Below are 14,842 nucleotides of genomic sequence, written 5' to 3'. Positions count from 1 at the left end.
GTTCACTAATCACTAGTGACCTGTTCTTATGGCAGAGTGCCATCAAATCCTCACAGAGAGCTTTGAGATGGCACAGATCATCTCAAACTCTCCTCCACTCATGCATTAATTCTCTGTTCTTCAGGGTCCTCCTGGTCCTGGTGGTCTTCAGGGTCCAGTCGGAGCTCCAGGTCCAGCTGTGAGTACACACACACACACAAACACACACAAAATGATATCACCAGTTTCCATGGCAACTTTTTCTCTCTCTGTCTCCCTCTGTTTTCTTGTTCTATTGAGTTCCTGCGGAAAACTCTCTGCCTCCTCCTCCTTTTCTTTTACTTTTTGCTGAATCCTCCTTTCATCTGCTTCCTGAGACTCCACACACACACACACACACACTCACGCACAAAACCTCAAATACACAGAACATTAAAACTACCTCCTTGTTTCTCCCCTCTCTCAGCTCCACTGTCCCCTCACTGTACCCTCTCAGCTCCACTGTCCCCTCTCTCAGCTCCACTGTCTCCTTGCTGACCTCATTTTCAGGCCCACTGTCCCCACTCTTAGCTCCACTGTCTCCTCTCTTAGCTCCACTGTCCCCTCACTGTCTCCTCTCTTAGCTCCACTGTGACCTCAATGTCCCCTCTCTCAGCTTCACTGTCCCCTTCCTGTCCCAACTCTCAGCTCCACTGTCCCCTCTCTCAGCTTCACTATCCGCTCACTGTCCCCTCTCTCAGCTCCACTGTCCTCTCTCTCAGCTCCACTGTCCCCTAACTGTCCCCTCTCTCAGCTCCACTGTCCCCTTACTGTCCCCATTCTCAACTCCACTGTCCCCTCTCTCAGTTCCACTGTCCCCTTACAGTCCCCTCTCTTAGCTCTACTATCCCCTTAGCTCCAGTGTCCACTCCTGTAGTTACAGACTTATTTTTTTTTTTTTTTTACTCCTTTTGCCCTATTCTGCAATGGTCAGGACCCCCACTGATTCACTCATACCAGCACAACGCACACTAACACACCACCACCACATCAGTGTCACTGCAGTACTGAGAATGATCAACCACCCAAACCATACCTGCTCTGTGAGGGGTCCTGTGGGGGTCCTGACCCATGAAGAACAGGAAGGGTATGATCTGTGTCTCAGAGTGATGTCACGTGGTGTGTGTGTTATTCTGAACTAGCTCCTGTCCTGCTGCACCCTTCACTACACCCACATACACTTTTAACATTTACCCATAATCCCCCTCTCTCTGAGTTTGTTTGTGTGTGTGTGTGTATTAGGGCAGTGATGGAGAGCCTGGTCCTCGAGGGCAGCAAGGAATGTTTGGACAGAAAGGAGACGAAGGACCTCGAGGATTCCCTGGACTCCCTGGACCCATCGGATTACAGGTAAAACTCTGCAGAGTGTGTTCAGTTCTAAGAGCGCTGACGCTGTTTCCAATGTATTTAGTGGGGACAAACATTAAAAATAGATACAGAGAGAGAGAGTGATAGACAGAAAGACACCGACAGACACAGAAACAGAGACAGGCAGAGAGACAGGCACAGAAACAGTCACAGAGACTGAAAGACAAATACATTTTTAAATTTGTTTATTACTATTCTCAACCTGTCTGACCTTTTTGTGTTTTTGCTCTGAACCCTGGTGGCCTTGCTGTCCTCTCTCAGAATCTGAGATGTTGTTATATTTACTATTATTATATTTATTTATTATTTTTATCTTCTTTTTTGTTCAGGGTTTGCCGGGACCCCCAGGAGAGAAGGGAGAGTCCGGCGACGTGGGGGCAATGGTGAGTCTTCAGGGTTTCCCTCAATCCTGATGCGTTTGTTTGTTGGTTTTTGTTATCTGTATTGACCTAGCGTGTTCTCCTCTTGTTTTCAGGGTCCACCGGGTCCTCCAGGACCGAGAGGCCCCCAGGGGCCCAGCGGAGCAGACGTGAGTTTAGTATTTACCGGTTTTACTGAGCGTGGTTCTGGAACAGAACCGTGTGAAGAGGCGCAGGAACAGTTCTTCCTAAACCTTATTGATCCTTAATGTTATTGTTTATATTCACATGTTGACTTTTTTGTTTACAGGGAGCCCAAGGCCCTCCCGGTGGTATCGGTGCAATGGGAGGCAATGGAGAAAAGGTAGAATTTATCTGTGTGAAATACAAAACGCTGTGCCTGGGGTTTGGTGATGAATACTGGAGATATTTGTATATTTATGCAGAGCCTGTTGCCTTGGTTACCATATGATAACATGCTGTTTATTTACGCAGGGTGAGACGGGTGAAGCCGGGAACCCGGGACCTCCTGGTGAACCTGGTTCTATGGTAAGCATGTGTGCGTCCTTTAGACTATGTTCAGTAAATAAACCTCGACCCGCGTCAAACTGAGCTCAAGCAGCTGACAGCAAAGGATCGCTTAGCTCTGCCCACACAGAATTAATGCCATTAATGCCATTCGTTAGTCTGGTTAGTGAAGAATTAAAAGCAGCAAAAACCACCTACCATACCCAAATCCCCTCACTGACAGCCACAAACCAAAATAAATGACTGAATCATGAAGAGAAACAGGTGGCGGTGAAACCCGGACCCGGGACTGATGTCAGTCCAAGGTGCACAATACATAATTAATCAACTGAACCCACTGAAAGACACAAAAAAAAATTGTGTGAGGCCCTAAACAAAATGCAAAGAACATTTTTGTGTTATGGTATCTGTTAACCATACTAAGTATTCGACAGAAATAAATGCCTAATTGTGAATGTGAATAAAACAAATGATTTAATTGAGGCAAATTTAGCCTGTTTTGCCCTCAGAATGAAGAAGTTAAACTTTAATTTTTAACTAACCAGTGCAGCAGCACTGGTCTGTCACAAGGTGGCGCTGTAGTGAATTGGTCCATTACCTCGCTCTTGTTTGTTCTGCTGGAGTTCTCCTGTTTGTTTTTTGTGGGTGTTTCACAAAACCACACATAGGCGGTATTATAAATCAATACCGTGCGTCTCAGATCGGACCGAGACCCCCCTAGTCAGCAGCTGGAGCTTGGTGTAGATGACAGGCCTGAGTTCTGAGGTGGATCAGAAGAGTCCTGATGGTGTTAATGGACACAGAGAGAGACTGTTCAATGATTTGTTACTGTTTTCCAGGGTCCTAAAGGAGAGATTGGTGAGAAAGGAGAAACAGGACCACCAGGAGCAGCTGGACCCGCAGGAGCACGAGGACCTCCTGGTGATGATGGTCCTAAAGGAAACCCTGTGAGTTTATTCATTTTTATCTTTAACTCCTGTCTGTGCTTCACGTGTTTACCTGGAAAACACTGCATTGCAGATTCAATAAATCGGTCTCCTTCCTTCTTAGGGCCCTATTGGTTTCCCTGGAGACCCGGGTCCACCTGGTGAGCCTGGTGTTGCTGTAAGTTCAATAATGGAATGGAATTCACTCACAGATTTTCTGAGGGCACCACAGAGCATGGAGTCTTTTAAAAAACAATTAAAAAATTTTTTTATTCAAAAGGCTTAGTAGGATATTTTCTCTGATCTTGTTTTTTTTTTTTTACTTGCTTTTAATATATTTTTATTGGTTCTGATTATCCTGTAGCACTTTGAGATTTCCTTGAAATATAAAGAGCATTACAAATAAAATGTATTATTATTAAAAGCAAAATATATTTAGACACATATTTGTAAGTACAGTGAAACAGTGAACTGGCATATTGGAGGCAGCCTTGGACTAATGGTTAGAGGAGCAGGACTGGTACCGAAAGTTTGCTGGTTCAATCCCCAGAATATCCATGGCTGAAGTGCTTTTGAGCAAGGCACTGAACCCCCAAATGCACTCTGGGTGCTGGGGATGGCTGCTCGCCCCTCTGAGTGTGTGTTCATAGCCCCTAGTGCACTATAGTGTGTGTTCTCTGCCACAAGATGGGTTAAATGCGGAATACACATTTTATTGTACCTTGTACATTGACAAAATAGGAGTTTATTTCCCAAATATTGACAACATATCTGTAATGAAATATTGAATTTCCTGTCCCTCAGGGCCTCGATGGTCTTCCTGGAGATAAAGGAGATGATGGAGAAACTGGTCAGCCTGTAAGACAATATTTATTTTTCTCCTTCAGAAAATCATGCCCTAATTTGGGACTGAGGTATGAATCCTTGCAATGGGCTGTCCGTCTCATTCTCATTCCCAACAAGAGAGAGTGCAGGTCTTAAGTGCTGTACAATGGCACCTTCATTTAGCAGACACAGGGAAGGAAAATACACTGTAATTTATGACATACATAAGATATATTACATTAGAGATTTCAGTAGATACATTTTAAAAGGTTTGCAGTCTCAGAATGGGCAATATTAAAAATAATTTCTCAAATTCATAAGATTGAAGTTGCCAACAGATCATTTTCTGAAAGTGAAGGGTAAGTTTAAGTTTTAGAAATAGGCATAAAGCCTCTCTATCTCTTCAACTCTGGATTAAAGGTCTCAAAATAAATGTGACATGTGTCACTTTGAGCCTACGATGAGTTTGAGCTCTTTGGCCATAAAACTGAAACAGTGAATGCAAGATAAAGCATAGGCATAAACAGGACAAAACACTTTCTATCCTTCAAACAGTTTAAACTGTTTATTGTATAAAAGAAAGAAGAACGAGAGAGGGAGAGTGAGAGAAAGAGTGAGAGAGATATCGAGAGAAAATGTCCAAATGCTCTCGTAAAAATCACAAATATAACTAAGACTTAGTTCTGCTCACTGTGAGAAATTCTGAGACTTTAATACAGAAGCAGTTAAATGTGACCTATATTAATTAATTAAAATTAAATGTGTTCTCCACAGGGTCCTCCGGGTCCATCTGGTGAAGCCGGACCCCCAGGTCCCCCTGGGAAGAGAGTGAGTTCCTAAAACCAACGTGTTCTGCTTGTTTTGTGTGTGATGGCTGTTTGTCCACTGGGACTCTTCAGTTAATGTGTTTTCTGTGCTCCATCGACAGTGAGCTTTGAAACTGCAGCAGTTCAGCTGTTTATGATCTGATCCAAATCTAACACTGTCAGTAAAAACTAGAAACAAGAAAACAATAGAGAATTTCTTTAACACCATGCGGCTCCAAAACAGTCGACTAGTTTTACATCTCAGCTCTTTAAACCACAGCTGGCCTAAGAGCGGTTTATTTTTAGTATGTTAACCTTCTAGCGTATTCAGACAATGGCACATCACACACAGCACTTTAATGATTCAACACAGTCCTGTGGAGTTTATTTAGTGCTGAAACATCACAAATAAACATAATGTATTCTGTAAGTAATTATAATACTATTTGCAAAAAACACATGATTTTCAAATGAAAAACATGACTGTCAAAAACACGTGTGATTTAAAAATACAAACATGGTTGTTGCGAATGCATATGTGACTTTCCAATTAATACAATGCTATTTGTTAATATACTGCACTTAACCAACAAAAATTTTGCAATGGAACAAAGCACATTTTTGAAATATATCCTTGATATATCACTCTTGAACTACACATTTGCAAACCTCTTTGCTTTGGCAAAGTTTTAACAGGTACAAAACTTGTGTCAAAATTGTCTCATGAATGCACACTGCCCTTGTAAACATACATCACCCTTCCACAGTAAGCGGTGCTGTGGGTACACTGTACCAGATATTATGGGAATACACTCCAGGTGCATTCTAATATTGCACTACTAAAGTGGTGTCTAACCCTAACACTATACCTAATCCTAAACATAAAGCCAGCTTTTAACAGTCCAATTATATCTCAATGGTTAAAATCATGCCTCACAAACACATTACTCCCTGCCCAATCATTCTGTTCACTCAGATTTAAATCATGTTAAGGAAGTAGAACACATCTGATTCTGGTCCTGTTCTTCCTGCTGCAGGGTCCGATTGGTCCGGCCGGAACCGAAGGGAAACAGGGAGAAAAGGGTGCAAAGGTAAGAGCCACACTTCAATCATTCTCCCAGATTCTGTAAAAAATATGCTTTAAACATGGTTGCCTCCATGTAAGGGGACCTGCTCTATGGTTTCTTCAGGAACTTCAATTCAGATTTTTCACCCCCCTTTTCACCTATCTCAAGAATTGATAATAATATCTTAAATTATCACTTTCAATATTGTGTGCTTACTTTGGTGCTGAAAGGAGTCGAACCGGACAGGTCTGACATTATGTTTATGAAGCTGATTTGGTGGAAAACTCATTTGGTGGAACAGACTTAGCTCGGACCGCTTGGTCCACTCCAGAGGCTCTGTCAGGGAAGGGAAGGAATATTTCTATCATTCTGCCACTTTAGAAACACCCTGTTTTTTAAATGATCCTCTCAACTCAGTCCCACTGTAGTCACTCTTTAACAGGTCACACTCAAATCACGCACTTTCATTTTTTTTATGTTTATCGCCAGAGATCAGCCAGAGAAATGTATATATAAATATAGATGTAAATATACGTATAGTTTAAAGCAGAGGTTTCCCAACTATTTCCCGCTGAGCCCAGGTCCAGAACCGGTCTAGTATGCTCAATAAACACTGTGCAGTAACAGTTGGGTGCATAAAAAGTTGTGTTTACATTTTTTTTATTAAAATGTTTAGTTTTGCTTTATTACAATGTAACATTATGTTTTAAGTATATATATTGTTTTTATTGAAACCCGTAAAGATCCTGGTGCAAGCCAGTCATTTTCTTGCTGACTTCTTGTTTCTTTCAGGGAGATCCGGGGTCCGAGGGGCCAGTGGGAAAAACTGGACCTGTGGGCCCTCAGGGGCCACCAGGAAAGCCTGGTGCTGAGGGTCTGAGAGGCATCCCTGGCCCTGTGGTGAGAGATAGAGGATGTTCATTATTTCTTTTATTATTCTATTATTTAATATCATTTTGATTTTGTCCTTTACAAAGATTACGTTTATAAATAGAACTGTATCATTTTATTTTAAGCTTAATAAAATGGCATTAGAGTTTTGTGGAGCTGTTTGTTTGGGGGCATCAGGTGTTGTGTTTGATTACAGGGTGAACAAGGACTTCCTGGAGCTGCAGGACAGGATGGACCCCCAGGACCACTCGTAATAAAAACATATAACCACATATACATACAAACATAAAGAGATATACACACATTTACAATAATACAAGTGTAATGTTTATTTGCTCATCCTCTGTGTTTCAGGGTCCTCCTGGTCTTCCCGGTCTGAAAGGAGACCCAGGCTCAAAGGGAGAAAAGGTGCAGTTTTATTAAGAGTTTTAACACACCGCCCCTCTTTTATATGAAAACTGAACATGAAGGTTGTAATTACTCCAGACAGTTCATTATTGTTTATTATTAAAGTAGACTCAGGTCAGATCTCCCTCTGAAACGAAGAGAACAAAAGCCTGTTTACTGTATACTGTCTACACTGTGAGTGACTCTCTCCTGTTGCCCTATACTACACATATCAGCCACTAGATTATAAAACCACTCCCAGGTGAAGCGAGTAACACAGATAATCTGTTACAGCACCCCATGTTGAGGGTTGGTTGTATATCATTCAGTGAATGGTCAGTTCTTGAAGTTGGTGTTGATGGAGAAATGGTCAGTGTAAGGATCTGAGGGCCACACTGTGATGTTATGATGTTTTGCTCAGTCTTCAGAACTCCCAGTGTACTGTGATCAGTACAGACCCAAAGTGTTCAGACCTGGTTTTATCGGAGCGGTGCGTGTTCTGACCCAGTTCTATCAGAGCAGAGTTAATTCTTTCAACACTGTGTGTCCTGGCCCGGTTCTATCATAGCAGTGTTAACTCTTTCAGCAGTGTGTTCTGACCTCATTCTATCAGAGCAGATTTAACTCTTTCAGCAGTGTGTGTTCTGACCGGGTTCTGGTTACGACTGTATCATGCCTGAGAGTGCTGGCATCCTACTTTGTGTTAAAGTGTTTCTAACTGTGTTGTTCTCCTTCTTTAGGGACACCCAGGTCTGATTGGACTGATTGGACCTCCAGGAGAACCTGGAGAGAAAGGAGACCGAGGTCTGCCTGGACCTCAGGGAACAGGCGGAGGGAAAGGAGATCCTGTGAGTGACTGGAATCTGCAGAAAAGGAAATAAATCACTGTACTGTTAAACATTAGAATATCACAGGGTTTTATTGCCATAGAATTTTGGTTATCAGACTTAAGTGTAGTCTTATTGCTTATTGAGTTTCAACATGAGTATCAGGGTCAGGGGCAATAGCACGGGCAGGGGCAGATGTGTATGTGTAGAAGATGAGATTCCTGTATGGGAGTCTCTCCAGGGCTTTGATGTGTGTTATTGATCTGCATCTTAGTGTTCCAGATGTTTCTGTTTGATGTTGTGTTTTTATTATGGTCCAGGGTCCTGGAGGAGCGTCGGGTCCTGTCGGCCCACCTGGACCTCCCGGTATTCCTGTATGTTTACTTCATCTTTATACTTATATACTCTTAAACTGTAATATCTTTTCTTACATTACAGTGCAATTTATTCTCTTTATCTCTTTCTCTCTCTCTCTCTCTCTCTCTCTCTCTCAGGGAACACAAGGACAAAAAGGCTCTAAAGGGTCAACAGTAAGTCTCTGAGTCTCTGTTTAATTTGCTGTGTTAAACAGGAGCCATGTCTCATGTGTAAATGCATGCTGGGTTTAAGGATATGTATGAACCAGTGTTTTGTGTCTCTAAAGGGTCCTGGAGGTCAGAAAGGAGAACCTGGATTAATCGGACCGCCCGGACCACCTGTAAGTGAAATAATCCTTCAAATTAAAGATGCGATCTTTCACCGTCTATGTTTATTTGTCATCAACATTTGTGTTTTATGCAGGGTCCTCCTGGTGACATCATCCAGCCTCTGCCCATCCAGATGTCCAAGAAGTCCCGGCGGTCTCCAGATGTGCAGGAGGATGAGGCCGTGGGGTTGATGGAGTACGGACTGGAGGGAATGGAGGGGATGGACAATGTGTTTGGGTCTCTGAACAATTTGAAACTGGATATCGAGAGGATGAAATTTCCCCTCGGAACCCAGGACAATCCGGCCCGGACATGTAAAGACCTGCAGCTGAGTCAACCGGACTTCACAGATGGTACCAAACCTGCTACAGCACTCTCTCACCACCATATATATAGGAAAACAGTGCACTACATCTAGGTCTGTATAGGTCATTTAATGCTCAACAAGGACACAGTTCTCACTAGCACCCCCTTATGGAGTGACTGAATGAGTGAGTGGGTGAGGTCCAATCAGATCTATCAGATGCTCATCTCATCTGAAAATAGAAAATACTGGGCTATTTAAACACTGGTCATTTCCAGGCCTGTCAGCACAGATGTGCCCTGAGCATCACTCTGTGTGTGTTTGTGTCTGTGTCTTTGTAGGAGAGTACTGGATCGATCCGAACATGGGCTGCATAGGGGACTCTTTCAAAGTCTACTGTAACTTCACTGCTGGAGGAGAGACCTGTATTTATCCTGATAAAAAATCGTCTGGGGTGAGTACAGCCTCATTAATATAACCTCAGCTCTCCAGACTCCACACACTGCTGTTCCCAGTCATAGTTATTGTTGTGGGCTGGATTTGACACTGGTAACATTGCTGTTAACCCTCAGGAGTCGCTGTTCACACCGGCCTGATGAAACCTCAAGGCTAGTTTCTTACAAGACGCATGTAAACAAAGTCATGCTGAGCACTGCCACAGCTATGTAGTGTACGAGACGGAGCACAAGTTTCCAAGAGCTCACGGAATATGACCAGGGACAGGTTAATGTGGCTCAGTGCTCTGGTGACAGAGTGACCTCTCCTGCTCTGACTGGACACTGGAATGCTGTTCCTTGCCACTCATGATTGCGGGATTCCCCGGGGATTTTAGAGCTGCTGAATCTGTGGAGGCAGGAGAGGGCAATGTAACATCAGCATAATGTCCAGCCTCACACTCCGTGACTATGAATGACCAGGGATCAGGTCAGTGATGATTCTGGTTCCAAACAAATTAAGAAAATGAGCATGTCTTGTTTCTCCGAGTAGGTGAGGATGTCCAACTGGCCGAAGGAGACGCCTGGCTCCTGGTTCAGTGAATTTAAACGTGGGAAAATAGTGAGTGTGACTTAGCTCCTTCATTCAGAACCAGCCCGTTTTTGTGTGTGTGTGTATGTAACGGTGTGACTGTCTTCCTCAGCTATCCTACGTGGACATGGAGGACAGCTCCATTAACTCAGTCCAGATGACCTTCCTGAAGCTGCTGAGTTCTTCAGCTCGACAGAACTTTACCTACATCTGTCACCAGTCAGTGGCATGGTACGACTCCAAGAGCGACAACTATGACAGAGCGCTGCGCTTACTCGGCTCCAACGACGAGGAGATGTCCTACGACAACAACCCCTTCATCAAACCACTCTCTGATGCCTGCTCGGTAAACACATTAATGCCCCCTCAGTTTGTGACCACTCAGTTACCGACCCCTTCATCAAACCGCTCCGTAACACACATTACTAAAAACGTAGTTAATGCCCCCTCAGTTACTGCCCCCTCACTTAATGATCCCTCACTCACTGACCCCACCATCAAACTGCTCTGTAAACCACACTACTAAAAACGTAGTTACTGCCCCCTCACTTACTGACCCCTCCAACAAACCACTCTCCGTTGCCTGAGTGAGTGAGGGACTGAATAAGGGAGTGAGGGAGTGAGCATGCGAGGAAGGGAAAGATTGAGTGAGCGAGGGAGGAAGTATTGAGTGAACGAGAAAGTGATGGAGGGAGTGGTTAAGGTAGGGATTGAGGGAGCAATCGAGAGGGATTGAGGGAGGGAGGAAGGATTCAGTGAGCAAGGGAGGGACAGTGGGAGCAACTGAGGGAGCAAGGGCTGTATGTGTAGAGCCTGTCTCTGGTGCCACCTACTGGATGTATTACAAACTGCTAAATGTGTGTGTGTGTGTGTGTGTGTGTGTGTGTGTGTGTGTGTGTGTGTGTGTTTGTGATACAGCTGAAGCAGGGTTATGCAAGGACAGTCCTAGAGGTCAACACACCGCGGATTGACCAACTGCCCATAATCGACGTCATGATCAACGACTTCGGAGAATCCAACCAGAGATTTGGCTTTGAGGTGGGACCTGTCTGCTTCCTCGGATAGAGAAGGATCACCGGGAGAGTGGACAAATCTCTCTCTCACACACACACACACACACACACACACACTAACGGCCCCAGCGGAGGCCAGAAAGATACAACCGACTGAATCCCTGTGATCTGAGGAACAACGTGAACTGACTGGAGAACAGTGCACTTTCAGCATAAGAACAACTGACCACGGAGGACCACCTGTCTCCATCTGTCCATCCCTTCATTCCATATCCCCCTTCATACCCCATTCCTCCATCCTTTCAGTCCCCATCCCTCCGTCCCACTGTACACTCTATATCTCTCCAACCCTCAATACCTCTGTACATTTATACCTAATACATCATTCCATATCTCCCTTCCTCTATACTACCCCCCAATCCTCAGTCCCTCTTTTTTTTTCTATTCTCAATCCCAGTCTCATTTTAATCTCAGTGTTAGACCCTCAGTTCCTTGCGACAATAACTACACAATTACACCATTTCAGAATAATTCAAAAATAAGTGTTTGCATTTACTGAATAATTCACAATTAACAATGATTCAAAGCCATTCACTCATCAGCATTTAATTTGCATAATGTTGATCACTGGTTATTCACATGCTTTACTGGTAAAGTTAGCATCTTTGAGAGAAACTTTAATAACCAATTAACAGTCACCCACTCTTAATCCCAGTCTTGATTTGATTTCTAATCCTTAGTCCATTCCGGTTTAGTCCCAGTCCTAATCCAGATCCTCTTCTTAATAGCCATCTCAGATCCAATTCGACTCCTCATCCTTTAATTCAATCCTAATCCTAATTCTAATCCCAATCCCAATTCTGGCACCAGTCATATTTCTTATCCTGTTCTGATTCCAGTCCTCATCCCTCACTTCTGGGCTGTTTCTCCAGGTGCTCTCCAGGAGCTGAACCCAGCCATGTGTTCTGGTTCTGATCCCGAAGCTGAGGTGCTGAGGGAGGTGCTCTATTGTAATGAGACTGTAATGAATATAAAACTGTGTTGGTTCTGATCTGGTTTTCGGACCTTGCATGTGTTTCCGAGGTGGCTTTGACCAAGGCGTCACTCTTCAGAGTGAGTTTATTTTCTTCCTTCTTTTTAATGTCTGTGTTTCATTTTTATCTTGAGACATTTGTCCCTGTCTTCACTCAAATAAAACCAGCATTCAAACCCAGTCCTTATTTGTAATTCCAAACCCCCATCCTCTGTCCCCATGTCCTTGTCCCCCCTATCCACCACACCCTGTAAATAATCACCCACAAGTCTAGGGCTTCTGTTCCTGTTAGCACCCAATGGTTCAGTTAAAGGTTACAGATGTTTTTAGGTGTTATCCTCCAAAGGTTCTGGAGCTTCTTCTGACTTAAAGGGGAAATCCACCCATTTTATAAAAATTCTCCCATTTTCCAGAGTCTGAAAATTTTCTAAAGGTACAAAATGTGTTCTCAAGTTTTTCCATGTCTCCATTACATACCCAGCATTTTATTTCCTCTCCACCAGTGCCTCCACTATCTACAGAGTCTCTATGGGGTGATGATGATGATGATAAAGATGATGAAGGACAGTGTGTGTCTCTCGCAGCGCCCTGCATGTTTAAGCACCACTCCCTTCTCCAGACTATGGTCAGACATCAGCCATATGTCCCCCACCGTTTACTGTCCTCATTTTCTGTGAGGAGGAGGTCTGGTTTGATTCACCTCCACTGTCTCCCACTGTTTACTGTCCTCACTCTCTGTAAGGAGCTTTTAGAGGAGGACATCTGGTTCCATTCACATAACAATGTATACTGCTCTGACTCTGCAGCAGAGCTTTTATTTCACACCAAATCAGACCATTCCCCAATAAGGTTACTTTGCTCAATGCCAAGCGTAATCCACTAGGGAAAAAATCCCTCAACACTGGGTTTAAACAGAGCCTTTCCCAGCACACCCACTCACTGTATAGGTTACAGTGTGGTTACAGTGTTACAATACTATATAATTAGGGGGGAATTTTGGTAAACTGATCAAGTTATCCTATGAAATGAGCTCTTTATTCAGTCAGTTGTTTTAGATCCTCTTTCTCTGTACAGATATGTCCAGCTTTTCAGCTCTGTACTCACTGAACACCAGGGCAGATTTACTGGATTAAAATGTGCACATGAATAAAATAATCAGCGCAGATTTATCTCTGAGATTCAAACATATTCAGGAAGTCTGCTACTAATAATAATATTAATATAAATAATATAATGCTTTGATTTGGAGATGATGTGCACGTCTAAATCTGAACGTAAACTCAGCGCTGGACTGTTCAGAGCTAGACTGGGCTCTGTATATTTTGAGGCAGGGGCTATTAAAGTGGAAGAGGTGAATGTTAATAACAATTAACCCTGTGTGACCCACCCTTGTGCCCCGTGCTCCTCTGAGCTCCTGTACTGGATGTGTTTGTATGATTCTCTGGGTTTTGGTTCTGTTTCTGTGCTGTTTTTTCCTCCAGAATTTTATGCCTGCTATTCTTCTCTAGGCTAATGTGGTAAAAAAAAAGTCTTCACATCATGTGGAGTTTTGTGGTTTATTTTTCATTATTTTAAACTTTTTTGCTAAATCTCCAGCTGTTTGTTTCACTTCCTTTTTGTTGCTTTTGTTTCAGAGCTATTTTGTGTGTCTTTTTTCTTCTCCAAATAACATTGCCTTCAGTAAGACTTTTAAATGTATACTTCCCTGTAATTTTGCCTATAATTTATGTAAAACGTGGAATAAATGATTGGTACGAAGCAGGGAGTTTTATTCTGTGATGTTCTGTTTGTTTTCAGAAAACTTCCACCCCATTTTCCATGAAGATGAAACAGATAAAACTCGTGTGATGCTCGAGCACAGACTGCAGGGCTCAATTGTGTAGTTACACTGTATCTGTGGACCTGAGAACCTTTCTGTCAGTGTCAGGTTTTATCTAGTACCCACTCTTGAAGAGGACAGTCTTTTGTTTGAAATGTTTTACAGTTAAATCACTGTATTCATCTGTTGACAAGAGAACGCCATTCTCATTTTGCTCTGCACTGGTTTGAGGTCACAGACTTACAGCTGAAATGTAGTATGTTTTATTTTGCTTTGAGGGATTTAAAGTTCATCATTTGAATTTACTGCAGCAGTTGTGACCTAAAATAACAGCCCAGTTCACTGACTACACACCTGCTGAAAGGTGAAGTCCACTGTGTCCAAAGACATTTTGGACACCTCCTCAGTGGAGCACAAAAATCAGGAGTGAGTTAACGTATTGTGGTATATTTCTGTTAATCTAAAACAGAAGTCTGATCAGCAGCCAGCTATCCTTAACAACTATGGTTACTCGTTGAGCCCAGCCCATTAGTTATCCAAACCACTCACTGTATCATTAGCTCTTCACAGGGGTCATCAGGCAGGCACCTCCTCTTGTTGGTGTTTCGCTAAATTAAGCCCACAACATCTCCAGAATGCTCAACAGTGAAGTCTGGCATCCCAGACCCACCCCCTCCAAGGGTAGTTTACAGTCCTTCCTTACCCTTTACCAACAATAACTTTAAATACACACTGGCCCCCCTGGTGACTAAGACAATACACAGTGCCCAAGAGTTGCACTGCCTTTCTCTCAACTGAATGAAAAGATGAGAATTTTCTACAGGAGAAGGTGTTACCAGTCAACGGAGAGAGTGAGAGAACGTCTGCTTACTGCTTCCATTATAACTGAGTACAGTGAGTGAACATCTTGTGTCCTGATGTTTAAACAACTCGTCTCACCTTTCCATTTCTATATTCTT

General features: G+C 43.2%; 1 protein-coding gene across 2 annotated transcripts in view; it reads left to right on the top strand.

Annotated features, from left to right (window-relative positions):
- The window catches only part of LOC136675537 (collagen alpha-1(XI) chain-like), a 104,504-nt gene extending 90,728 nt beyond the window's left edge, over positions 1 to 13,776 (top strand). For both annotated transcript variants that reach the window (XM_066652118.1, XM_066652119.1), the window contains 23 exons: positions 125 to 178; positions 1,261 to 1,368; positions 1,716 to 1,769; positions 1,862 to 1,915; positions 2,056 to 2,109; positions 2,241 to 2,294; positions 3,113 to 3,220; positions 3,324 to 3,377; positions 4,004 to 4,057; positions 4,799 to 4,852; positions 5,868 to 5,921; positions 6,690 to 6,797; positions 6,985 to 7,038; positions 7,143 to 7,196; positions 7,916 to 8,023; positions 8,323 to 8,376; positions 8,497 to 8,532; positions 8,646 to 8,699; positions 8,783 to 9,041; positions 9,334 to 9,446; positions 9,980 to 10,048; positions 10,131 to 10,364; positions 10,937 to 13,776. In XM_066652118.1, the coding sequence (XP_066508215.1) occupies positions 125 to 178; positions 1,261 to 1,368; positions 1,716 to 1,769; positions 1,862 to 1,915; positions 2,056 to 2,109; positions 2,241 to 2,294; positions 3,113 to 3,220; positions 3,324 to 3,377; positions 4,004 to 4,057; positions 4,799 to 4,852; positions 5,868 to 5,921; positions 6,690 to 6,797; positions 6,985 to 7,038; positions 7,143 to 7,196; positions 7,916 to 8,023; positions 8,323 to 8,376; positions 8,497 to 8,532; positions 8,646 to 8,699; positions 8,783 to 9,041; positions 9,334 to 9,446; positions 9,980 to 10,048; positions 10,131 to 10,364; positions 10,937 to 11,083 (1,992 nt within the window). In that variant the 3' untranslated portion in view covers positions 11,084 to 13,776. The remainder of the gene's footprint in view (positions 1 to 124; positions 179 to 1,260; positions 1,369 to 1,715; positions 1,770 to 1,861; positions 1,916 to 2,055; positions 2,110 to 2,240; positions 2,295 to 3,112; positions 3,221 to 3,323; positions 3,378 to 4,003; positions 4,058 to 4,798; positions 4,853 to 5,867; positions 5,922 to 6,689; positions 6,798 to 6,984; positions 7,039 to 7,142; positions 7,197 to 7,915; positions 8,024 to 8,322; positions 8,377 to 8,496; positions 8,533 to 8,645; positions 8,700 to 8,782; positions 9,042 to 9,333; positions 9,447 to 9,979; positions 10,049 to 10,130; positions 10,365 to 10,936) is intronic.
- Positions 13,777 to 14,842: the final 1,066 nt, after the last annotated feature.

This window comes from Hoplias malabaricus, chromosome X1 (genome assembly GCF_029633855.1).
Source record: "Hoplias malabaricus isolate fHopMal1 chromosome X1, fHopMal1.hap1, whole genome shotgun sequence".
Classification (NCBI taxonomy): domain Eukaryota; kingdom Metazoa; phylum Chordata; class Actinopteri; order Characiformes; family Erythrinidae; genus Hoplias; species Hoplias malabaricus.
This window is presented reverse-complemented; position numbering and strand designations above follow the sequence as displayed.